The following is a 26,726-nucleotide window of genomic DNA, read 5'->3' as shown; positions in this document are numbered from 1 at the left end:
TACTTAATGAATTTATTCATTCTATAAGCATGTTTATTCAACTCCTATGCTATTCCCCCCTCAAAATGTCTTAACTCTGCCCCCCCCCGCCCCCCAGCCAGATGTATTAAAACCCTTAATGTTAGTTAATAAATTTGGCTCTCTGAAGGTTTGGCGGGGGGAGAGGAGGGTAAATATTCCCACCAGTTTAAAATAAATACAAGTGTCTATCTTTCCTAAACACAGTTGCTCATAACTGAAGTGGTACATTTATGAGGGAATTTCATTGCTCTGTGTTAATAAGATTCATGTAAAAAAAAAATGAAGTCATCTTGTTCAGCTGAAGTCTTTCAAAATACAACCAAGTACTTTAAACTCCAGATTTTTAAATGTTTGTCATTTGTCTCCTTGGCTAGGAAAAAGGACAAGTAATCCAGCTTGCTGCAGGACTTGTCTTTTCTCCCCTCACCTCACACCCCCAATTCATAAGGCTAATGTTGGGGGTTGGGGAGGGAGGGCAGGAGTGCTGGGGAACTAACAAAGGAGGCCCTGAATGGAGCAATGCAGTGAAGGAGGTATTGCCTTCGCATGTCCTCATGCCCCAAGGATCTGCTAAATCAACAGATAATCCTTGCAGAGTACCAATCCTCCTACTCCTTTGAGCCACTTAAAAAAAAAAAACCTGAGGGTCGGGCATTAGCACAGCGGGTTAAGCGCACGTGGCACAAAGTGCAGGGACAACATAAGGATTCCAGTTCAAGCCCCTGCCTCCCCACCTGCAGGGGAGTAGCTTCACAGGCAGTGAAGTAAGTCTTCAGGTGTCTATCTTTCTCTCCCCCTCTCTATCTTCCCCTCCTCTCTCCATTTCTCTCTGTCCTATCCAACAACGAATGACATCAACAACAACAATAATAACCACAACAAGGTCAACAAAAGAGGGAAAAATGGCCTCCAGGAGCAGTGAATTCATGGTGCAGGCACTGAGCCCCAGAAATAAAAAAAAAGCTATATATTATATTGTTGTATTATAGCAAAAAGATACAAATCTGGATCAACCAAAATAAGAGGGGCATAAGTCAAGTCTGGAAGGTGTTCAGATGTAAAGCATCCAGCTGTCTTCTCCCATGGAGACATAGTTGGTTTTATCTGCTCTTGGCTATGATGGATGATAGCACTCAGAGTATTGCCAACTAGGGAGTCTTCCAAGGTTTTAACTGGGGCTATATTATGGGGATGTGACCAGTGGAATCACTGGGTATGTGTTTGAACTTGGTTCCTATTCATTCTCCTTTCCTTGTGAGAAATTAGGCTGCTGTTCTCTGGGCCACTCCCCTGCCCCCCACTGGGAAATTAATGGTTTACAGACAACAGTAAAATACAGTAGTTGGTACAAGTGTAACATTTCTCAGTTTTCCACATACCACACTAAACTCACTCCTCACTCCCACCTAGGTGCTCCTCTGCTATCATGTGCTAGGACCTGAACACTCCTCCCACCCCAGAGTCCTTTACTTTGGTGCAATACACCAACTCCAGTCCAAGTTCTGCTTTGTGTTTTCCCTTCTGTCCTTTCAACTTCTGTCTATAAGTGGGATCATCCCACTCAGAGAAGGAATATTCACCCTTCTCTTTCTTCACATGATTTCTTCAAGCTTCATCCAAAATGAGGTGAAGAAGGTGAAATCACCTATTTTAATAGCTGAATAGTATTCCAATATGTATATATACCACAACTTATTCAGCCACTCTTCTGTTGTTGGACATCTGGACTGCTTCCAAGTTTTGGATATTACAGACTGTGTTGCTATGAACATAGGTATATACATATCTTTTAAAATTTTTTTTTCTTTATTTACTGGATAGTGACAGAGAGAAATTGAGAGGGGAGGGGGAAATAGAGAAGGAGAGAGACAGAGTAATACCTATAGACCTGCTTCACCACTTGTGAAGCTTTCCTCCTGCAGGTGGCAACCAGGGGCTTGAACCTGGGTCCTTGTACACTGTATTGTATGCGCTCAACCAGGTGAGCCACTACATGGCCCATATACATATTTTTTTGGATGGTTGTGTGTTTGGTTCCTTAGGATATATCCCCAGGAGAGGAATTGCAGGATCATAGGACAGGTCCACTTCTAGCCTTCAGACTGTTCTCCACAGGGGTTTGGGCTACTTTTAAGAGTCTGATCATGCCAGCTGTGACAGTGTTGTTGCACATCTATCCATGGTCATTCTTATGCAGTAGAGACCCTGGAGGTGGTAGGTCAGGAGCTGTTTGTTAATCATAGTTAAGTGTGCAATTTATCAAGTCAAGCACTTGCCCCAAGAACTCACCAATTCCCAAGTCTGCCCCCCACCCCCAGTCTTTAGTTCTGGTTTAATTGATGCTAGTTTGTAAACAGTAAACTGGTGCTAAACACTGACTGAAATTCATTGTCCTATTCAGCTCCATTGTCTCCAACGGCACTTGTCAATTAATGGCCATGCTGCAAGGAGTTGGAAAACTCAATAGATAATCCATATTCAATAGATAATAAATAATAAACAAGCCCAGTTTTAACCTCCCCACACTAACTTAACTTTGTAGGAGGGAATAGAGAGGAGTAGACCGTAGTTCCAGCACTTTCCTTCCATCTCATTGTAGGATCTCAGTTGCTCCTCCTTAGTGTGGTTGCTCCTCCTTAGTGTGTACATTCAGGATAAGAATGAGTTAGACAACAGGGACAAATGAACCCTCCAGATTTCAGTGGCATGACACCACCACCCCCAATAGAAAGCATATTTCTGCTTGCTCTGTGCATCCAGGACAGGTTTGAAGACAGGCACACAGCTCTGCCCCATGCAATCACCAAACCTGGCTTCCTGCACCTAAATGCTACTGTTCACGGCACAGTGAGCACATGAGACAGATGCCTTCCATAGTAATTGCAATCCTACCAACAGTCCTACAAAGATTTGCTTTATCACACATTCTCACCAATACTTCTTATTTCCTTAAAAGATTTATTTTCAGAGAGAGAAGTCCCATGTACAATCCTACCAACAGTCATACAAAGATTTGCTTTATCACACATTCTCACCAATACTTCTTATTTCCTTAAAAGATTTATTTTCAGAGAGAGAAGAGAGAGGAACATCGCTCCATTCTGGTCTGGGGTTCTGTTAGGGGTTGAATCTATAAGCAAGTTCTGTGCTCTGACAGACTGAGCTGTCTCCCCAATTCTATGCTTTTTATTTTTTTATTTTTTTTATAACAGCCATTGTGAAAACAGATGTGAAATGTTATTTTGATTCACATTTCCTGGTGACTAGTGATGTTGAGCATCTTTTTCACACTGGCCAGCTGTATGTGTTTAGAAAAATATGTATTCAGATCTGCCTATTTTTAAATTGCAGTGCTTGGTTTTCTTTCTATTGAATTATGAGTTCTCAATATGTTTTTGTTATTAACCACTTATTAAATGTGTGATTTGCATTTGTTTTCTGTCATTTGGTAGATTGCCTTTTGGTTTAATTTATGGTTTCCATTGCTATGCAGACGTCTTCTATTTGATGTGGCTCTTCTTGCTTGTTTCTTCTCTCTGTGTTTAGTGGCAGATCCAGAAAGTAACCTCCATGACCAAGTTTATAGCTCTCTTACTTCCTTGGTTAAAATTTATTCCTAGGTATTTTATTCTGCTTGATATAATTGTAAATGGAATTTCTTATTTTTTCTCTTTGGCTATTTTGTTTGGTACTATTATTATACCCTTCCTAGAGAGGAGACTGAAAGCCTCACAGAATTCTAATAATCTTGTCTTGGACTACCATGTGGCTAACTCTTCACACCAAAATTTAAATTTTGGTGGCCTGATTGGGGGGTATAATTTTCACTCTGTTATTTGGGCCACTGACTTGTGTTTTCTTTACCTTTTTTCCCCATTTTGTATCCTGCTTCTACACAGTCCAGAAGTTAGGTAAACACCCTCTCTTATTAAAACATGGGTGCTAGACCCCCTAGGTTTCAGTAGACCAAGCTCCCCGACACCCTGAGGCAATGCTAAGTGAAGGCAAAAGTTTATTTCATAGAGAAGAAGCTTTTAGTGTATATATTTATCTGAGTTGAACCCAACATATCATTATGGGTAAGCATGTCACCCCTCCTTTATGTAACCTGAGGAAGTCCTTGGTGAGATCCAGGGCAAAGGACCCACAGAACTAAATTTCTTTTTTTTTTTAAAATTTTTATTTTTTTATTTAAGAAAGGATAAATTAACAAAACCATAGGGTAGGAGGGGTACAACTCCACACAATTCCCACCACCCAATCTCCATATCCCACCCCCTCCCTTGATAGCTTTCCCATTCTCTATCCCTCTGGGAGCATGGACCCAGGGTCGTTGTGGGTTGCAGAAGGTAGAAGGTCTGGCTTCTGTAATTGCTTCCCCGCTGAACATGGGCATTGACTGGTCAGTCCATACTCCCAGTCTGCCTCTCTCTTTCCCTAGTAGGGTGGGTCTCTGGGGAAGCGGAGCTCCAGGACACATTGGTGGGGTCTTCAGTCCAGGGAAGCCTGGCCGGCATCCTGATGACATCTGGTACCTGGTGACTGAAAAGAGAGTTAACATACAAAGCCAAACAAATTGTTGAGCAATCATGGACCCAAAGCTTGGAACAGTGGAGAGGAAGTGTTAGGGGGGTACTCACTGCAAACTCTAGTGTACTTCTGCTTTTAGGTATATATTTTGCACTAGTTTATGGATACGTGTGAACATATGCTCTCTCTCACAGAAACTGGTGTATATCTAGGTTTTGGGACTTTGTTAGAAAGTGAACCACCTGGGATGGAATTAGAGTATACTATGAAAGGAAAGGTCTCACCCGAGTAATGAAACTGAAGGGTTGTCATTCCACACGTGAAGTCTCTGGACACAGTCTGAAGTGAAGCATGTTGAGGTGGCAATTGTTGTGTTGGTTAGGTTGTGATCAGCAGATGCAATATTATTTGATATGGATTGGGAGAGGCATACGGGAAAGTGGGCCCTATCCAAGGGTTCCAGGACTGGGGGAAGTAGAGGCTCTATAGTGGAGATGTGAGGTTCCTGCTGACTTAGGGTTCAAAAAGACAATCAATAGTTAATGTTATCATCACATTATTTGGTAATTGGGTTAACTTTGAAAAGTCCTTTTGTTAGGGTTTGCTGTACAGTACCTTGTATATAGCTGTGCTATTGGTTGCTTCTGATGTACTTGGTCTAGGCTTTTGAGAGAGTCTGCATATCAAATACACAGCCTATAGGCTATATTAAAAAGACTCAGTCTGTGTTTTAAAAAACTTCGAGACATACAATTAATTTTCCCCCTCTCATATTAACTAGTGATTTATATGACTACATTTTACTGGGAGTGTACATAAACACCACTCCCACCACCAAAAGACTGTGACCCATCCCTCCCACCCACTCCCACCCCCCACTGGCCCAGGAAGCTGCATGTCTACCCCTCACCACAGGGTTTTTACTTTGGTGCCCTACTTACAATTTGGTCACGTCCTGCTTTTAGTTTCCCTTTCAGATCTTCTTACTCAACTTCTGTTGATGAGTGGGATCATCCCATACTCATCTTTATCTTTTTGACTTAGCTCACTTAACATAATTCCTTCTAGCTCTGTCCAAGATGGGTCAGAGAAGGTGGGTTCATTGTTCTTGATAGCTGCATAGTATTCCATTGTGTATATATACCACAGCTTTCTCAGCCACTCATCTGTTGTTGGGCACCTGGGTTCCTTCCAGATTTTAGCTATTATGAATTGTGCTGCTATGAACATAGGAGTACACACCTCTTTTTGGTTGGGTGTTATGGAGTCCTTGGGGTATAACCCCAGGAGAGGAATTACTGGATCATATGGAAGGTCCATGTCTAGCCTTCTGAGAGTTTTCCAGACTGCTCTCCACAGAGGCCGGACCAATTTACATTCCCACCAGCAGTGTAAAAGGGTTCCTCTGTCCCCACATCCTCTCCAGCACTTGTTGCTGCTGTCCTTTTTTATGTATGCCATTCTTACAGGAGTGAGGTGGTATCTTAGTGTTGTCTTAATTTGCATTTCTCTGACAATCAGTGACCTAGAGCAGTTTTTCATATGTGTTAGCCTTTTGGATCTCCTCTGAGGTGAATGTTTTGTTCATATCCTCTGCCCATTTTTGGATGGGGTCATTTGCTTTTTTGGTGCTAAGAGAACTAAATTTCTTTCGTGTCATCCTTGACAAAAGTTCCAGTTATTCTGTAAGGGTTCCACTCACGTTTGTGCCATGGAAATTGTGAGGTGACTGTCTTTTCAGTTGCAGGCACCAGGGCTGGGAAGTTGATTACTTATTCATTCCCATCCCCCTTCACTAGTGCCTCCTCCTGTGAGGAAGTCCAGCTTTCTCCAGGCAAAATCTTGGCTATCAGGAAAGTAGCTGACACAGTTTGTTGGAAATTAGGAAGATAGCCAAAATGCTGACCTTTCCCCTGAAAGGTTGCTAATTGGATATGAGTTTCTTAGTGGGCTGTAGAGCAAAAGAGAAAACAATGTAACTGTGATCTCTTCAGAGACTGGAAATGCCACCAGATTTGCTATCCTTCTAGTCTGTGATCTTTTTCTCTCCTGATTCATCCTATATAAAATCACTACTGCAATGAAATAGTACTTTCTTTCTTATTTATTTATTAATTCCCTTTTGTTGTCCTTGTTGTTTTATTGTTGTAGTTATTATTGATGTTGTTGTTGGATAGGACAGAGAGAAATAGAGAGAGGAGGGGAAGACAGAGAGAGGGAGAGAAAGACACCTGCAGACCTGCTTCACCACCTGTGAAACTACTCCCTTGCAGGTGGGGAGCCGGGGGCTCGAACCAGAATCCTTATGCTAGTCCTTGTGGAAATATTACTTTCATGAAAACTATAGAAATGTGATTTATCTGTGTAAGTGAATGTCATCTGTAAACAAATTCTTATTTCCCATTTTTTGTTTTCCCTTATTTGTTTGAGGCTTAAAGGAAAGTTTTATTAAATCTCTGAGCCAATACCGAATGCTCTCAAAGTTGGAACTTAAGAAACCAGGGGTGGGGGGGGCGGTGAAAGAGAGGGGAGGAGAGAGGGGGAGAGAGAGAGAAGTCCTTGATAAGAAAGTGCTCCTCTGCAAAGAATTCACCAAGTCTGGGTTTACAAAAGGCAGCTATCTAAGACCTACTCTGGGACAAACTGTCCTAGCTCATTAAGAAGAGCTTTTCCAGCCCAATGATTCTCATTCTTTTACACAGTAGAAATTATCTCATCTCAGCCAGTGCCCTTACACAGTGAAATTATGAATTACAGCCTAATTGCTTGAAATTACAACTACTCAGTACATGCTGCTGCCTATCATCAGTGGAACAGACTCAGTCTTTTAATAATGTTTCTAATCCCGCTTAGGATTCTGGGGTTTCATTTCCTGCTTGTGATTTGTCTATGCACCACATTCTCAGATGATGTCACTGCTCACTCAGTCATCTTGTCTCTCTGTTCCTGTGATTGTCCTGAAAGACTGATAGGAAATGTCCAATAGCTCACTCACTTTGTCCTTGTCCTAACCTTACTTTTCCAGTGAATTGCTTCCAATTTCAGATACCTATCTCTGCACCTGCCCCACTGGCTGTTTGTTTTGACAATTTTAACACCAACTTTTTTTTTAGCTTTATTGTTAGTGCATTAGCAGTGGCTTACAAAATTACAAGATTTCAGGGTCATAGCTTAATACTTTTATGTGTGCTTTTGTGTCACCCACCCACCACCAAAGTCCTACCCCCCTCCCTCCGATAGCCACCATAGTTCTCTCAAAATCTAAGAGACCATTTGGTTAGTTTTGTTTGTTTTTGTTTTATTTTCAATTGCATTTGCTTTTGGTTATTTATATTCCACATAAGCACAAACTCCATTTCGTAGCTATCTGTTTACTTATTTCACTAAGCACAATCACCTCCAGTTCCATCTATTTTCTCCCAAATGACACAATCTCATTTTTTAAATAGTATAGTAGTATTCCATTGAATATATATTCCAAAACTTCTCTGTCTAGTCATTTGTTAATGGGCTTTTAGATTGTTTCCAAATTTTGGCTCCTATGAATAGTACAGCTAAAAACATAGGATTCTAGCACCAGATTCTTATTCGCCAGCATCTCTGGTGCAAAACTGTCAGGCTTTGTATAATCTCTGCTGCTCATGTATTTACTTTTATTATTATTACTTGTTTATTTTAATTGAGCCTGTAGAGGCAGAGAGATAAGCTAATTACATTCTACTGTTAGAGGCACATTCATTGATCCACAAAAGGTCCTTTTCTTCTTCTTCTCCTTCTTCCTTTTATATCCTGTCCCCTGTCCCTCATTCTCTTTGTGTTCTTACACACAATGTTTTGTGTGTTAAGTGTCATTGCCATAAATGTTATGCTATAAATCTCTCTGACCTACTTCCCCTTTGACATACTCATTTTAAGGGCTGTCAAGGCTACTGTGTGTATATCTGTTCTAAGGGTTTCTATATGTCCTATAGTATCAACACTTACAAGCCTCTCCAAACTTAGAGACCTAAAACAAGTTTCTTTGCATGATTCTTGGAGGAGTGAGAGAGCTCTGAGTGGCAGCTATCAGTTGAACAAATGTGGGTACAGCCAGAGTCCTGTAGTCTTCTTCACTCACATGCCTGGTGGGTGAGGCTGGCTGTAGTTTGGCATTTAGCGGGGGCTATTTATTAGATCATCTAAAAGCAACTTCTCCATAGAGCCCCAGGGTCCCTCATTGTGTGGTTGCTGGATTGTAGGGGCCAACAGGCAGAAGTGATATGCAGTCATTTCTTCCATGTTCTGTTTACTAGACACCATCTCTGAGGCACAGCGCGCGCGCACACACACACACACTCGGGAAATGGATGTCATGTTTTGCTGGAAAGACATCAAAGAATTTGCTTACACATCTAAAAAGCCTTATCTAGTTAGCACCAATATGCTATTTCAGTCTGAGGACCCATACCTGCCTCCGAAGCTGGAAAACTCACCTGTCTTCTTATTCTCATCTCTCAATCATTTCCTGTGTTCTCTTCCTCTTGAACATCTTTTAAAGCACATTTGAGGGAGGGAGGGTTGTATAAGAGTGGTGTTCTGGCCACTCATAAAATAGTTACTCAAGGGGGTCGGGCGGTAGCGCAACGGGTTATACACACATGGCGCAAGGACCGGATCGAGCCCCCGGCTCCCCACCTGCAGGGGAGTTTCTTCACAGGTGGTGAAGCAGGTCTGCAGGTGTCTATCTTTCTCTCCCCCTCTCTGTCTTCCCCTCCTCTCTCCATTTCTCTCTGTCCTATCCAACAACTAATGACATCAACCACAAGAATAACCACAACAAGGCTACAACAACAAGGGCAACAAAAGGGGGTGGAAATGACCTCCAAGAGCAGTGGATTCATGGTGCAGGCACCGAGGCCCAGCAATAACCCTGGAGGCAAGTAATAATAATAATAATTACTTAAATTAAAATTTTTAGGGGCCGGAGGATAACTCTTCAGAGAGAGGGTAGAGCTTACCATGAACAAGAAGCTGGGTTTGTGCCCCTGGCCCCCATATGGGAGCACATGCTTGGGGAAAACTTCATGAGGGGTGGGGCAGTACTATAATACCTCTCTCTCTATGTGTATGTCTCTCAACCTCTATCTAAAAAAATAAGTCCTCCAGGAACAGGAAACAGTGAAATGCAGTCTTGGAGCTCCAGCAATAACTCTGGTAGCAACAACAACAAAATTAAATTTTAATATGGGCACCTCAGTTGATCATTGCACCTTTTTAAAAATCATTTGGGAGCTGAGCAGTGGCACACCCAATTGAGTGCACAAGGACCCAGGTTGAAGCCCCTGCTACCTACCTGGATGGGGAACACTTTACAAGCAGTGACTCTGGTCTGCAGGTGTATCTTTTTCTCTCTCCCTCTCTATTTCTATTTCTCTCCCATCTGTCCTATCAAGTAAAAATAGAAAGGTAAAAAAAAAGAAAAAAAATGAATGGCCACCAGGAATAGTAGATCTGTAGTAATAGCGTGAAGCCCTCGTAATAACCCTGGTGGCAATTTATTTTTAAAAAATAATAAATTAATCAATTCCATTTTATTTGTAATTAATTGTGTTTTGTAAGATTACAGGCTATAGCTCCACATCACACCCACCACCAGAGTTCTGTGCTTCCACGCTCCCAGTGATAACCACCTCACAAAGTCTTAGAGACAGTTTGTTTTCTAATTTTTTTTGCAAGTTCATGTGTACCAGTTCTCTAGATTTCCCATATGAGTGAAACCATATAGTAGTTTCTTTTCATCTCATCACTCACATTGCTAAACATAATTACTCTAGTTCCATCCATTTTGTCCCAAATGACACAATATTATCTTTTTTATTGTAGAGTAGTATACCATGTACCATAAGTATACATAGTCCATAACTTCTTTAGCCTGTTCTTTTTTAAAAAAAAAAATTATCATCTTTATTTATTGCATAGAGACAGTCAGAAATTGAGAGGGTAGGGGGAGATAGAGAAGGAGAGAAACAGAGACACCTGCAGCCCTGCTTCACCACTCGAAAAGCTTTCCCCCTTCAGGTGGGCACTGGGAACTCAAACCTGGGTCCTTGCATGTTGTAACATGTGCACTCAACCAGGTGTGCCACCACCCGGTCCCCTTTATTCTGTTCTACATGGATAATTTATGCTTCTTAGTGAGACTTTGGTCTTTTGTATTTCTTTAACTCCTTCCTAATGTATTCTGAGCTAATTTTTTATACTGTGTTCCAACTGGTTAATTCTCTTTTCATTTATTTAAAAGTTTAACCTGTATATTAACTTTCTTTCACTAACTATATTTTCTGCTGGTTTCTTTTTTCATGCACCTACTATTTGTTTTGCCTCCAGGGTTATTCCTGGGCCTCAGTTCCTGCACCACGAATCTACTGCTCCTGGAGGCTATTTTTTCCCTTTTGTTACCCTTGTTGTTTTATGGTTGTTGTGATAATTATTGTTGTTGTTATTGATGCCATTATTATTGGATAGGACAGAGAGAAATGGAGAGAGGAAGACAGAGAAGGGGAAAGAAAGAGCTGGGGGGCTCAAACCAGAATCCTTATATCGGTCCTTGTGCTTTGCACCATGTCATGCACCTACTCTTATTTTCTTATTTGATATCAGCCTGATTTTGTTTCATGATTTCTAATGAAAATCATTTCTTTTTTCTCCTGAGGGCCCCTTAGCACACTTATTGTACAGTGGCTTACATTTATCTTTATTTCTCCTTGGCTGCCCTCATCTTTTTATTAAGATGACTGACTGTCTTGGTCCATCCTCCTCTCTCTGCTGCCATCCCTTCATGTCAAGTAGCTTTGCCATCCTGGGCTCCCAGCCATGGGAGATTTAAAACTTCCTCTTGCCTAAAGGTACTGGGTGATCCACAAATTGGATCTTTAAGGCAGTGAATAGCAAAATTCAGATCAGTTCTCACTGTTGATGCATAATTCTAGGGCCCCACAACAGAGAGTATAAATTTAGACTCTATACCCACATGCTTCACAGGCATGGAATGTGATTTTTTAATTTAATTTGATTTATTTATCTTGTCACCAGGTTGATCATTGACACAGAACACCACTATTATTGTGGCAGTTCTTATTTTCTTTTTCTCTCATTTTTTTTTCTGATGAGGGGGGAGAGAGAGAGAGGACCTTTTCACAGTCCTATCCTACTAAGGGGAGATAGAAACAGGTTGGGAGGATAGATTAGCCAATCAACACCCATGTCCAGCAGAGAAGCAATTACAGAAGCCAAGGCTCCTCCCTTCACCCCAAACAGAATTTTGGTCCATATTCCCAGAGGTGGAAATGTTAGAGAAAGATGACCAGAGGGCCCTGAACCCCAGTTACACAAGAACCCCAGACTTTTATGATCAGAATCCTTTGTTTTTGCACTGTCATTGAGAGGAGAGAGATTCTGAGCTATTTTTCCAGTCCTCCTCTCTTCTTCTTCTCCATCTTCTTCTTTTTGATCTAAGTTCAAACACTATCCACATTTTCAACATCTGCTATTCCTTCCCTCCCTCTCCACTTGAATTATTTTTTCTCTTATAGAAATGGAAACCAGATATGTGGAAAACTGAGAAATGTGAACAGGGATAGATGGCATAATGTTTATACAAAGAGACTCTTTTTCCTGAGGCTCCAAAGTCTCAGATTCATGGTGAATTCACTTTCTCTATCCCATCTTGGATGGAGCTTGAAGATATCATGTTAAGTGAGATAAGTCAGAAACAAAAGGATGAATATGGGATGATCTCACTCATAGACAGAAGTTGAAAAACAAGATCAGAAGGGAAAACTCTAAACAGAGTTTGAACTGGAGTTGTTGTACTGCACCAAAGTAAAAGACTCGGGTGGAGGTGGGGGGGTCTAGGTCCTGAAACATGATGGCAGAGGAGGACCTAGTGGGGGTTGTATTGTTATGGGGAAATGTTATGCATGTACAAATTATTGTATCTTACGGTTGACTGTAAACCATTAATCCCCCCAGTGAAGAAATTTAAAAGAAAGAAAGAAAGAAAGGGAAACCAAAAGATGGGAATCCTCTTTCCTTTTTTTTAAATTAGTAATTTAATATTCATTTACAACACCTTTGGAAATCAGGCTCTATTTTACTTATCTGAGAGGAAAGAGGTAAAAGGAAGAACAACTATGGGATGATTGCACTCTTGAGTAGAATAGAGAGAATTGAAACACATGAACTTGAAAAAAGAACCTATGTACATATATATATATATATATATATATTCAACCCATAATTATGGTCTTGGGAGAACTATAGTTGTTACCATGGAGGGGCAGAGTGGGGGGACACAAAACTCTGGTGGTTGGAGTGGTGTGGAATTATATTCCTATTATCTTATAATATTGTAAATCACTAATAAAACAAGAGAGCAAGAGAAGGAGAAATAGCTGCAGCAATACTCCACCACTCTTGAAGCCTCCCCCCTCAGGAGTTGGCTTGGAGCTTGAACCTTGGTTCTCATGCATGGTAACATGTGAGCTCAAAAGGTGAGCTACTGTCTAGCCCCAAATGTGATTTTTATGGTTGACCTCTCTATAAAACTATACACAGCTCTAGGACTGCTTTCAGGTCTCATTAGTAATGCTTTCAGTCCAGTTTTCACAAATGAGTGGTCCAGGAAAACTGAGCTTTATTTGGGAAAATGAGCTCAGACAGCAGAGACCAACTCCCGCTTCCCCACACTGTGCCCTGCTCCCAATCCCCACACTCAGTGTAGCACTGCCTCCCTCCTCACCACTCGAGCTTTATTCTCACTTCATTTCTGGCACCTGGAGATTTTACTGTCTTTCCTTTAACCTTGGCAGTGAATTTCTTTCTCGTTGTTCCATTTTATACAGCATTTCTATGCATTTTTAATGAGGATTGCCTGTTGACTTTAGTGGAGGCTGTCATGTGATGGAAATTCTTATTTGTTCTGTATACAGACAGTTGTTCCTCCTGTTTGCAACCCTTCTTCAGACTCTTGTCCTTTGTAGCACCTGCCAAGGCTGAATCTAAACACTGCCAAACTTCTTCACAGTAAATGGGCCATCTCCCCTTGTATATTGTTATAGAATCTGGCCTTTCCAACTGTTTCTTTCATGATTACTCTTTCTTCTATTTTGCCATTAAGAGTCTGTTCCAATCTGCCTATTAATGCCCCCAAGTACTTTCTTTTCATAAGTATGGTTTTAATTCATTTTTTGTTCTTTGCTACTATTTCTGTGGGGTTACAGTATCTGAAGAAAACAGTACAATTTGCTTAGTGCACTCTCTCACATGAAAGAGCCTGACCAAGTCTTGGAAGCTTCTTCCCTTTTCCTTCTTTCCTTCTTTCCTTCCTTCCTTCCTTCTTTCCTTCCTTCCTTCTTCAGATGCAAAGAGTAATATAGAAGCAGAAAAAGAGAGAAACAGAGACAGAAACAGAAACCACAGAAGTGAATTTTGCTTCAGTGCAATAGGGGCCAGGTCAACTATTTTACCAGTCCTCCTCCTCTTTTCTTCTCCTCCATCTTCTATTTGATCTGAGTTCAAACACTATCTACATTTTCAACCTCTGCTATTCCTTCCCTCCCTCTCCACTTGAATTATTTTTTTCTCTTATAGAAATGGAAACCAGAAGATAGGAACCTTTTCTTTTTTAAATTAGTGATTTAATATTGATTTACAAAATTACAAGATAACAGGGGTACAACTCTGCACTGTTCCCATCACCAGAGTTCTGGATCCCCAGTCTCTCCATTGTAAGCCACAGCAGTTCTTCCAAGATCGCAGATATGGGTCAACTATTATTTCTACAACCATCTATCTATTTTTGTATATAATTTGGCCTTTCCTTTTTTTTTGGGGGGGGGTGTCCCACCTTCTCTTCCTTTCCAAGTCACACATACATCTATTATTACATCCAGATGTCCCTCCCTTTTCCCTCCTCTCTCTCTGGGAACCCTTCTCTTTCCCATCCTCATTCTCCAACATGAAAACTCACATTTTCTTATTGTCTCACCTCATCTCTATTCTCTCTCTCAGAGAAAACCATGCCCTTCCATTCTTACTGTCTTCCATTGATTGTTTGACGCAGTGAATTATGTGCAGGACTCTCCTCCCACATTTACTGCTTTGCATACCCCGCCCCCCAGCAACCTTATAAATTCTTAGAACATGCAGCTAGCTCTCATCTCTTTTCCTCAGGTTATATTTCTTTCTATTTAATTTTAATTAATTTATTAACATGAAAGAAAGAAGTCAGGGAAACAGTACAATAGTTCTGCAAAAGACTACCTTCCATGCTGAAGTCTCTGAAGTACGAAGTCCCAGAAACCAGAGTATCACTCTGACACATGGAACATCAATGATCAAATTCTGGATCCCATGCTTTTAAATTCAAAATTCTAACTCCTGTTCTTCCTCCCTGGTCATTCTAAGGTGATTTCTACATAGTTGTTTGAATATCTTTCATCACATAGTTGATGGCTTCTTAAAGTTGAGCATTCCTGCAACTGTATCTTCATTGCTCTTTGGAAAATTGCCTCCTTCTTACATTGTCCTATCTGGTGGAGCAGTGCCATGAGCTGCAAAATCTGAGGGTTTCCTTATTTGAATAGTTCTAGAACTGCACTGACTGGGTGGGGGTATATAGCATGATGGTTATGCAAAAAAACTCTCATGCCTGAGGCTCCTAAGTCCCAGGTTCAATCCCCTGTGGGGAGCACCACCATAAGCCAGAGCTGATCAGTGCTCTAGTTTAAAAAAAAAAATTATTTATTTAAAAAGCAAAAAATTAAAAAAGAAAAGAAGAATAAGAACTGCACTGACCAAATATACTAGCTACTAACCATGTATCACAATTTAAATTAATTAAGATAGTCTACCAGTGAAAGTCTAGTGTCTTGGGCACATGAGACACATTGCAAGTGCTCAGTGCAAATGTACATGCAGCCAGTGGCTTCTTCTACATAGGGAAGTTGTAGGAAATTTCCATCTTTATAGACATTCTGTTGCATAAAATTGACCTGAGTGGATTTCACCATTGTGTTCCCACTACACTCACTGTATTTGAGCTCTCATCATTTCTCACCAGAACATCACTGCAACTTTTGCTTGCCTCCTTTTCCTTCCTCATTCCAATCTATTCTCTTGTCAAATGATTTTTTAAGACCTCAGAAGAGTAGGTCCTCCAGTAATGTTATTTCATTTAACGTTGATGGAACTTTTTGCTGACATGGCAAAAAGTTTTCATTTGAGGACCTGGTTTTACTGTAGGTCATTTTGTTTAATCACACTTTCTGAGAACTTACCAGTGATGTTAGGTAAGGTACTTGGGGTCCATTTCACGCTGTAAACTGACTAGACTCTGAGATTGAAAGATAATAGTCTTACCTTTATACTCTGCCAAATCTCTAACATATATAACAGATTAGCTTCTCTTCTGGGCACTTAAACAGGTACTAACTGTGAACTAACTTTAGGAGAACTGCGAAAATGATCACTAAAATAAAGTGTCTTATTGAGAAAACTGTAAAGGCTGATGAATATAGGCATCACTATCTAGCTTAGAATAACTGATTCCCGATAGCCTCTGCATTCAAGTCACATGTTATGTAAAGATAAATAATTTTCTTTAGTAAAATAATCTTCTTTAGTCAAGAAGCTGGTGCAACAGTAGAGTGTAGGACTATAAAGCATAAAGTCCCAAATTCAATCTCTTCACTGCTTATGCCAGTGATATGCTGGCATTCCCATTCTCTCATTCTCTCTCTCTCTCTCTCCCTCTCCCCTCCCTCCCTTCCTCCCTCCCTCTCTCTTCCTCCCTCCTTCCCTCTCTTCCTCTTTCATAAATAAACCCTTAAAGTGGTATTATTTTTTTTTCCAGCAAAGATGGGTATATTAGTGACCTCAAATTTAGTGACTTGAAACAGAAACTTACTCTCATAGTTCTAAAGTCCACAATAGAAAGATGTTGCACCAAGACTGTGCTTATCTCTGGCAGAGAACTTGTTGCCTTTTTGAGCTTCTGGTATCCCTTTGTGTCCTTGAATTTGGGACCATTTTTAGTCTTCATCTTCACATGTCTACTTTTTCTTTGTCCCAAATCTCACTTCCCTTTTCTCTAATAAGGAAGGTTAGTTGTTAAATTAGTGAATGATCTCCTCAGGAGGTCCTTAAGTTCATATACAAAGACCCTATTTCAAAATAAGGTCTCATTCACAGGTATTGGGGGTTAGATATTAGATGTATCTTTTGAATGGTCACAAAATTAACTACTATAACCAACCTACTCTTAGGCTGTCTTTCCTAAGCTAGCCTAAGCTGAATCAGTAGCTTAGTTCTAGTTTATTTCTGTGCATGTTTTCATTTCAATTACTTATGACCCTCATCACAAATAAAGACAGGAGGGCCATAGCATTTAATTAAACCAACAGTTTTCTTTTTCTTTTCATGACAGTGTCATTCCACTTCCTTTAGTTGAGGGTTTTTTCCCCTCACCATTTAACAGTTACCATAGAATAACAAAGCTTAGCCCAAATAAACATGTTTGTCATCCTCTAATTTTCAAAGACATTCTTTTCATCCAAAGCTTAAAAATGAAAATGGATACTCAGGTTTAGAAATTGCCTCATGGGCCAGGGTATATAGCATAATGGTTATGCAAAACAGACTCTCATCCTGAGGCTCCAAGGTCCCAGGTTCAATCCCCTGCACCACCATAAGCCAGAGTTCATTAGTGCTCTGGAAAAAAAAAATTGCCTTATTTGTGAGAAGATATTCACACTCACACACCCCATGGAAAATAACTAGCAGTTGTGTCTGTGTTATAAGAAAAAACATAGGTACTTCTGTTTGTTTTTCAGTTCCATCTGAAATTTCCACATTAAGCATGCTTTAAGGATCAAGAGAAGAAACATTTGGTTGTTTAATAATGTTGTTTAATAATGGTTGTTTAATAAAGGTTGTTTTAATAATGTTTTTGCAAATTGCAGGGCTGTATTTTTTTTTTAAAACAAGATGAGTAGACCTACTTGGGATTCTGGCAAGAGACTACTGCTTTTTTTGTGAATGATCAGATTAAATTAGATTTTGAAATAGTGTTAACATTGTTCATTATTCATGACCTCATTAGACTTACACAGCAACAGAAATGAAGTCTGTGGCCTCCAGCAGGGAGGTTTCTCCAGTGCCAGGGAGCTGGCCCGGTGGGAAAAGGGTTTTGTTTCCTGTGTCATTTGGTATTTGACTCCAGTCACTCCATGCCCATTCTCCATTTATTAGCCAATGTTCCAGAATCAACCCTGTAATCTCTTACCAACAATCCCACTTGGCATCATTAGGCATGTGCTTTCTCAGTCTTTAAATTGTTTTGGGGTTGGCCCTGTGTCTGCCACATCGTGTGGATGGCACACACTTCTATCACCCCCAAGTTACTACATACAGCAGAGCATTCTGGACTTCCTAGTTGTTTCATCATTTAATGCAATCTGCTCCTAAGAAATTTTTCCATTTCAGCTCTAAGATATAGATGAATTATTGAAGTGTCAATTACTTTGGGTTCCCAGTTTAGTAAGATGGGGAGATTCAAGCTATTTCATAGGGAGAGCTTTCCTTTTAGAGAGGGGCTTGCTGTCAGCTGCCACTTATACGGAGTTGAGTCTCCTGTCTCTAGAATGAAAGTGCTGCTTGGTTAGGGAGTCCCGTAAGTCACACTTAGTATGATCCTCTTTAAAAAAAAAAAAGTGTATTTATCAACAGGAGAGAGAGAGAGAGAGAGAGAAAGAGAAAGAGAGAAACCAGAGCATCACTCTTACAGACATAATCCCTGGGGTCAAACTTAAAGTATGATACTTACAAGTCTGACATTTTAGCCACTATGACACCTCCTGGGCTACAGGTTGTGGTCCCCTTAATTCCAGCAGCAGTATCTTCTGGAGGTTGTTAGATGTGCAGATTCCTTGGCTTTATCTGGACCTACTAAGTCAAAGCACTCAGGGGGAGGGCCCTGGGCTCTTTTGTTTTGTTTTGTTTTGTTTTGTTTTGTTTTTGTTTTGTTTAACAAGCCCTCCCTCATTATTTGGCATTCTGTTATACCAACGAGTTCAGAAATCCTTGCCTTAGATCTCCTTGTATTAATTCCTCCCAGTAGTGGGAACCCATTTGGACACTAGTCAATTTGCCAGTTATGCTAGATGTTATATCCAGTAATAAAATGATTACCAAGGTCATTAGACTGACAAGTCTCTTCACTTATTTAAAAAAAAAAAAAAACTCTCCCTTTGAAAGTCACTGAACCATAACCATAGAGGAGCAGGATTTAAACATTTAAATTCTGATCAAGTGAATGTCTATTTTAAATGTAATTCAAAAGGCCCTTTGGGGGGAGAAAAAGAGAGATTATTGAGAAATGCCTTTCTAATATCCTAGTGATAATCACATCTTGAAGCATCTTGGGGGAAAGCTGTGGGCACCATGTCTGCCTCACCTCCTTCTCTGCAACCACAGTGTTAAATAACTTGCAGTTCTTAAGAAAAATAAAGGGGGACCAGTGGTGTCTCACTCAACAGAGTGCAAACACTACCATGTACAAGGACCTGGGTTTATGTCCCCAATCTCCATCTGCAGGGGGGATGTTTCACAAATGATGGAATAGTGTTATACCTAGATGTATCCTCTCTCTCTCTCTCTCTCTCTCCCTCTCCCTCTCCCTCTCCCTCTCTCTCTCTCCCTCTCCCTCTCTCTCTCTCCCTCTCCTTCTCCCTCTCCCTCTCTCTCTCTTTCTCCCCTCTCCTTCCCCACCCTCTCTCTCTACCTCTCTGTCTCTCACCTGAAAAAAAGGTGACAAGAAATGTTGGCATTTTGCAGGTACCAAGGCTCAGTGATAACCCTGATGGCAAAAAAAAAAAAAAAAGGTGTGATTGTGATACTTACGCTCTTGTACAAGCTGTTCTTCCCACCTTGGTTCACCCAGACCACCCCCAAGTCATCCCCTTACCTTTCTGCATAACCTTTACCTGGCAAGATCTGTGCAAGTGCCTTTCTCTTCTTAACCCGCCTGATGACTTTAGGTAGCTAGATCATTTGCTGTCCTGTTTCCCACAGTACTCTGCATAGGCACGCTAAGTATGTACATACTCATGTGGTAAAATAATTTTGCTCTTGTTCTCCATGTCCCAGTTCTTGTGCTGGAAATTTCAGTCAAGTTTCCTGATGGGCAGCCAATTTCAAGCAAGTGAGACTAAGTGGATAAATCTTTCTTAAAGATGTGTATTCCACCTCTACTGACAGTTTCCAGTGCCTTAGATAACTTACCCACCTTTTATGAAAAACAGGAAAATGGACAGGGAAAGGTCTAGTGGACAATGTAGTGACTCTTCTGTGAACTCAGCCAACTTAAATTCTGAATGATTTTAAATTTTGAATGGCCATTTCAAACTGTAAACAGAAATCTAGCCATTGATGCACCTGACTTTTTGCACTTTGGGCCAGGGAAATCACCACCAATGTAATGTAAAGGTGTTGTTATTTCAGGTTCGAGAGCTTCAAACCCGATTGCAGAGTGTACAAGCCACAGGGCCCTCCAGCCCTGGCCGCATCACTTCCACCAACCGCCCTGTTAACCCCAGCACAGGAGAGCTAAGCACAAGCAGTAGCAGCAATGACATTCCAATCGCCAAGGTGAGCTCCTGGAGGTGTGATGGGGGCTGGGGAGAGGGGGCGGACAGACACCTATTATCTAGAAACACCAGCCTTCACCAAGCAGACCCACTGTACAGACACAAAATTAGCTTAGCTGGGCCAGAGGAGCCTCTTTGGGTCTCTCATAGGCATCCCGCAAAGGCTGCAGGGAGAGATAACCTACTGATAGCTTTAAGTCTCTCTAGGCAGCAACCTGCATGCCAGCTCTCATTAATCAGCAGCTTGGAGGATGTCAGATGTCACAGCTGACAAGTCTTTATGGATATTTTGTCAGGCTTTTCAGTTCTTTGATGTGGATGGGGAATTGCTCTCAAGAACTGAGGTTCAGCACAGGGCGTAGACACACACACACACACACACACACACTCTGCGGCCCTACCAACAGAAAAAAGAGATAGTAATGGGCAGGTTGTGGGAAATTCCAGCTCATATGTTGAGTCCATCCCAGAGAGAATGTTCCAGTGGTTTTCTTCCATAGCAGCCCACAAGAAGGTTAATTCTCACCTATCAAGTTTTGTAAGTTAGGTCAAATCAGCATTTCTCAACTGAATTTTAATTTGTTCCCTACCAGCTATTCTACAATGTCTGGAGACATTTTTCATGGTCACAACTTAAGAACTACTGTCATCTTGTGGCTAGGAGCCAGGCAGTTACTAAATGTTTTACTATGCACAGAACAGTCCCCCACCCTTCCCCTCAACAGAGAATTATCCAGTCCAAAATGTCATTAGTACTGAGGTTGAAAAACCCTGGATTAAGTCAGTGGTATAAAAACTTAACAAGTGAGCTGTCTCTAGGAAATTGATCCATCAGTTTAGTTACCATGGTTAAATAACAGTTGCCTTGTTTAAGCAGAGATTTAACAATTTATCTAGGGGATACCAGTTCATCTGGGGGAGTAACATGTCATTTTTGGATAATATTTTTTTAAGATTGCCGAGAGAGTGAAGCTGTCAAAGACCAGGTCCGTATCTTCATCATCTGATCGACCCATCCTAGGCTCAGAAATCACCAGCATAGGGGTGAGTGTTTCTGAGAAGCACAGCCAGAAAGTGCTTAACTGAGCTACACAGACAATGGCTTGTAGATGATAGAACTTCCTAAGTTCACCTGCAGTAAACCAGTTAATCATAATAATAAATCAAAGTTGATCTTCCATAAGATCAAATTAAATCATGGTGGGTTACACATGGCAAATTACCCCTCCGTCAGCCTTAAGGGAGTTGATTTTGTTGTTGTTGTTCCCTCTAGTTGAAACCATACAGAAAGAAAGGTTTTAGGGGGGCTGGGAGGTGGTACTCCAGTTGAGTGCACATTCTATAATGCACAGGGACCCAGGTTCAAGCCCATGGGGAAGCTTTGCAAGTAGTGAAGTAGTGTTGCAGGTCTCTCTCTCTCTCTCTCTCTCTCTCTCTCTCTCTCTCTCCCCCCTCCCCTTTCAATTTCTGGCTATCTCTATCCAATAAATCAATAAAATACTTTAGGTCTGTTACTGGTGATGTAGATGAAAGTCTTGAAATATTTACTTTAGGTCACCCTGCTACCCTAGAGACTGAGTCATTGAGCTCTAAAATAATTTTACCTTTGGGGGTAGGGTGTTGGCACACCTGGTTGAGCACACATGTTACAGCACACGAGGACCCAGGTTCAAGCCCCTGTTCTTCACCTGCAGGGGGAAAACTTTGCAAGTGGTGAAGCAGTGTTGCAGGTGTCTCTCTGTCTCTCTCCCTCTCTACCTCCCCCTACCCTCTCAATTTCTAGAAGTCTAAATAACATTTCTAGGGTCTTAATATAGAATTTTGCTCTGAGCAAAAATTACATGCATTAGGATTCCATGCCAAAGTCAAATTGAGAAAATAAATAGGCCACTTTCCGTGACAACAGCAACCAGAGACAAGAGCCTGGAATGACAGGAGGTTCAGAAAGGTATAAGAGAGTCTCTAGACTGTTTAATATCTGAAACTTTAAGGACTCTAAAAAGGCATGATCCCCTATGACTGAGCTTGAAGGGTGCCATTGTATTTTGATGCTAATTGAAATAATACTTTCAAAGTATTTAGAGTTTTATGCTAGAATCAATGATGTAAATGAGAAACATCAGAGTAACCATCTCCTGGTGTATGGTTCTTAGAAAATATCAGCTTTACATTGCTCTGCCTGGGGCAGGGGAGATAGCATAATGGTTATGTAAACAGACTGTCATACCTGAGGATCTGAGTTCCCAGGTTCAATCCCCCATACCAGCATTAGTCAGAACTGAGCAGTGATCTGTTAAAGAAAAAGAAAATTGCACCAATGTAAAAGACTTTGGGAAGGGGGGGGTGCTCAGGAACATGATGGCAGAGAAGGACCTAGAAGAGGTTAGATTGTTATGTGGAAAACTGACAAATATTACACATGTACAAACTACTATATTTACTGTCAACTGTAAACCATTAATCCCCTCCTCCCAATTAAAAAATTGCTTTGCCTGCAAAGCATGCCTGGGGTGGGGACTGACAAACCTTCAGGGCCACTTTCCAAAGAGGAACTAATACTTACCTGTACAGGTATCCAGCAGTGTGGCAGAACACCTGGCCCACTCTCTTCAGGACTGCTCCAACATCCAAGAGATCTTCCAGACACTCTACTCACATGGATCTGCCATCTCAGAAAGCAAAATCAGAGAGTTTGAGGTGGAGACAGAGCGTTTGAATAGGTAAGGAGAAATTTGGTATGTCTGATTTGAGTTGGGGTGTTTACCCTTTCCCTTCCTTTCCAAAGATCAATGCAAGTTGGTTTATGTTAGAGTTGTTCCGTTTCTTAAATGGGGGGGGGGGGGGCAGGGGGGGTGGTAGTGCAGTGGGTTAAGCACACATGGAGCAAAGCGCAAGGACCAGTGTAAGGATCCCAGTTCCAACCCCCAGTTCTCCACCTGAGGTGAAGCAGGAATGCAGGTGTCTTTCTCTTCCTCTGTCTTCCCCTCCTCTCTCAATTTCTCCCTGTCCTACCCAACAATAGCAATTACAACAAGTGCAACAAAATGGAAAAAATGGCCTCCAGGAGCAGTATATTCATAGTGTAGGCACTAAGTCTCAGCAATAACCCTGGAGGGAAAAAAAAATGGGAGAAATGTTCTAGGTAATGAGCTCTTAGGTGATGTTATCACTGAATGAAGATCGTAGAGTGTCATTACACAAACCTAGATGGCCTAGCCTATTAATACATCTACACTATAGATTTAGCCTTCTAGGATCACCATTGTCTGCGTGGTCTGCTTTTGACCAAAATGTTGCTAATTGACACATAACTACATTGTGGCATGATACTGCCCACATGGTAAGTGGAACCTCCAACATCTTGATCATTAGAAGTTACCCACAGCTATCAGGATTGGCTTTGTAGGGATGTGACCCAAGCACTTGAACATACAGAATTTGTGCTTAAAGAGAGCACACATACTTGCTTTGTTGGCCTCCTGACACCTTACTCAATCCTTGGTATATGGACCAGGGAAGCCATTCTTTTTATTTGCAAGCTCTTACAAATTACAATTATAATCCAAGACCCAGGAATGGCCCACACCCACAAAGAATTAAAAATAGGCCAGAATGACAAGCTGAATACCATATTCAGCCCTGTGCTGCTGAGAACCACAGAGTTCTGAAATGTTGAGTCAGCATCTCAGGGGCTTCTGGAATGTCCAGGAACCAGCAATCTGATGGGATTGTGTTGGTCCTGCTCTCCCTAACGTCTTCTTGTCTTTTTTTTTTTTTTTTTTGCCTCCAGGCTTATTGCTGGGTCTCAGTGCCAACACTACAAATCCACTGCTCCTGGAGGCTATTTTTCCCATTTTTGTTTCCCTTGTTGTGGTTATTATTGTTATTATTGTTATAGTTGTTGCTGTTGGATAGGACAGAGAGAAATTGAGAGAGGAGGGGAAGACAGAGAGGAGGAGAGTAAGATAGACACCTCCAAACCTGTTTCACTGTTTTGCGAAGTGACCCTCCTGCAGGTAGGGAGCTAGGGCCTTGAACCGAGATCCTTATGCCGGTCCTTATGCTTTGCACCATGTGTGCTTAACTTTCTGCGCTACCGCCCAGCCCCCCCCCCAGCTTCTTGATTTTATTTATAGTCCTTGCAAATATTCAGAACCCTCAGTCCCTACAGCTTTTCCTACTAGAATGTTCTTCTAGGCAGGGGGCATGTCCTACTTAGAACAGTCTAACCATTTACCAATTTTATAGGGTTTTTTTAAGTCTCACAACAGAGGTAGTTTGAGTTTTCAGTCCTCCTCAAAGACTGACTTATGTGTCATCCCAGCAGTGAGAGGGTTGCTAAAAGGAGAAAGACAAGGGCCAAATCATGCTAACCACTCTGACTCAGAATTGGTCCTGCAGTGGCAAAATGGACTATTGAGTGGCATCCAAGTGTGACATGAATGCACTAACTTACCAATCTTTACTGGAAGAGTATAGCAAGAATTTCAAAGGCTTATGAGCCAACCAGGAGAAAATATGAATACTATTTCCCATCCACGACAGGTCAGTGCCATTCCCCTTGTGTCTGGCACACCTAAATAAATTGAATGAGTTGTTAGTCCTCCCCCATTGATGCTGTTTAATATAGCACTTGGGAACTACCGAGATGTAGCAATCTAGGTCATTTTACATCTGGAAATTAAATGGCGACTTTGTTAAATCCAAGGCACTTCTGAGTGATGTTTGTGAGGACTGCCCGGTAGCAGGGAAGCAAGACTGGGTACTTATGGATTAAATCAGACCTGCCTTTTGCAACTTAATAAAGTCAGATGCCTCAGGGAACCTCTGGTTAGTAAGGATCTCCTCACTGCAGATCCTGCAATTTAGCAAGTCTGTCTTGTGGTTGAATTTGGGGGAAGTTCCTTTTTTTTCAGTCATATACACCTAGGAAAGACCAAAAAGGTAAAAATACTTGGAGCTTATAAGACACATCATTATGGCATTTAATACCCTCTGAAGGGCTCTCCTAGACAGCTACTTCATCCTCAGCTTGTGATGGCAAAACATTCTTTTTTCTTTTTCCTTTTTTTTTTTTTTTTTTTTGTCCACCAGGGCCTCATGCATGTGTCATTCCGCTACTCCCAGAGGACTATTTTTAGATGCTCATAAGGGAGAAGGAAAGACAGCACAGCACTGCTCCACCATTCAAGAAGCTTTCCATGAAAGCTAGTACCATGAATGGTACTCCCAAGTGGTGCCAGGGGCTCCAGCCTGGGTCTTTATGAATGGTAAAGTGAAACAGTAAGCTGTCTCCTAGCTCCAGAACATCCTACTTTATAGATGAGAAAATGAAGTCTTTAATGTCAAGAGCAACCTGCCTTAAGTCCAGAGTTACTAAATAGTCTGCCCAAAATTCCAATTCCTGTCCTTTGACCTCACTTCCCTTGTTCTCACTAGGATCATAGCTATAGCTAAAATATGGGAGTTCTTGGAAATAATCTGCCAGGGATGGTGAAATAGCTCACTTGGATAATGTGCTCTTTTCTCATCTGCATGATCGTGCATGATCCAGGTTTGAGCCTGGCCCCTATCCCACTGAATGAAGCTTCAGTGCTGTGGTCACTTGCTTGCAACTCTCTCTCTCTCTCTGTTTTCTCTGCCCATGTGAGAAAGAAAGGAATAAAAAGAGAGAGGGGCCAGGTTGGTGGCACACCTGGTTAAGCATACATGTTATAATGCATATGGACCTGGGTTCGAGCCTCCAGTTCCCACCTTCAGAGGGAAAGCTTTGAGAGTGGTAAAGTAGTGCTGCAGGTGCCTCTCTGTCTCTCTCTCTCAATCACCCCCTTCCCTCTAGATTTCTGGTTGTCTCTTCCCAATAAATAAATAAAGATAATTTAAGAGAGAGAGAGATAAAGTTGATTTGTTTTAGTGACATATTACACATATGAGCAAATTCTTGAGGAAATATTTATTTTTAATTTTTAAATGCAATACTGATGGATGAACCCAGGGCTTCAGGCATTCATTATACCACTGTGCTACCTCCTTGGTCCAATTTTTCGTTCTTTATTTCTTTGAGAGAAAGAATACAAAAGAGAGAGAGAGAGAGAACCCCTCAGCATCACTCTACCATCTATGGCATCTATAGCATCCATGTTGGAAGCAAATAATTTTTATCTCCCCTTTTTTACAATTACAATGAAGTAGCCCAGGAGGTGGTGCAGCAGGCTGACACTGAGCTTGTGTACATGAAATCCTAAATTCAGTCCTTTATATTCCATCATCGCGTAAGCCAGGGAACTCTGCCCCTGCCAAACAAATAAAATCTTTAAAAATAAAATAAAGACATCAGTAAGGTGCTATAGGAATCTCAGATAACCAACATTTTTAAAATTTTTAATTTACTTATTATTTATTGATAGAAACAAAACAAGGATAGTAAAAGACATCACAGCACTAAAGCTTCCTTCGATACAATGGGGGCCAGGCTCAAACAGGAGTCAT

The 26,726-nt window shown here is 41.2% G+C and overlaps 1 protein-coding gene across 8 annotated transcripts in view; it reads left to right on the top strand.

Moving 5' to 3' along the window:
* The window catches only part of MCC (MCC regulator of WNT signaling pathway), a 338,297-nt gene that overhangs the window by 245,402 nt on the left and 66,169 nt on the right, over nucleotides 1-26,726 (top strand). For 7 of the 8 annotated variants that reach the window (XM_060201289.1, XM_060201287.1, XM_060201291.1 and 4 more), the window contains 3 exons: nucleotides 20,092-20,238; nucleotides 21,192-21,281; nucleotides 22,809-22,957. In XM_060201289.1, coding sequence (XP_060057272.1) covers nucleotides 20,092-20,238; nucleotides 21,192-21,281; nucleotides 22,809-22,957 — 386 coding nt within the window. The remainder of the gene's footprint in view (nucleotides 1-20,091; nucleotides 20,239-21,191; nucleotides 21,282-22,808; nucleotides 22,958-26,726) is intronic. The other variant, XM_060201290.1, reaches the window with a different exon arrangement.

This window comes from Erinaceus europaeus, chromosome 11, assembly GCF_950295315.1.
Source record: "Erinaceus europaeus chromosome 11, mEriEur2.1, whole genome shotgun sequence".
Lineage (NCBI taxonomy): Eukaryota > Metazoa > Chordata > Mammalia > Eulipotyphla > Erinaceidae > Erinaceus > Erinaceus europaeus.
This window is presented reverse-complemented; position numbering and strand designations above follow the sequence as displayed.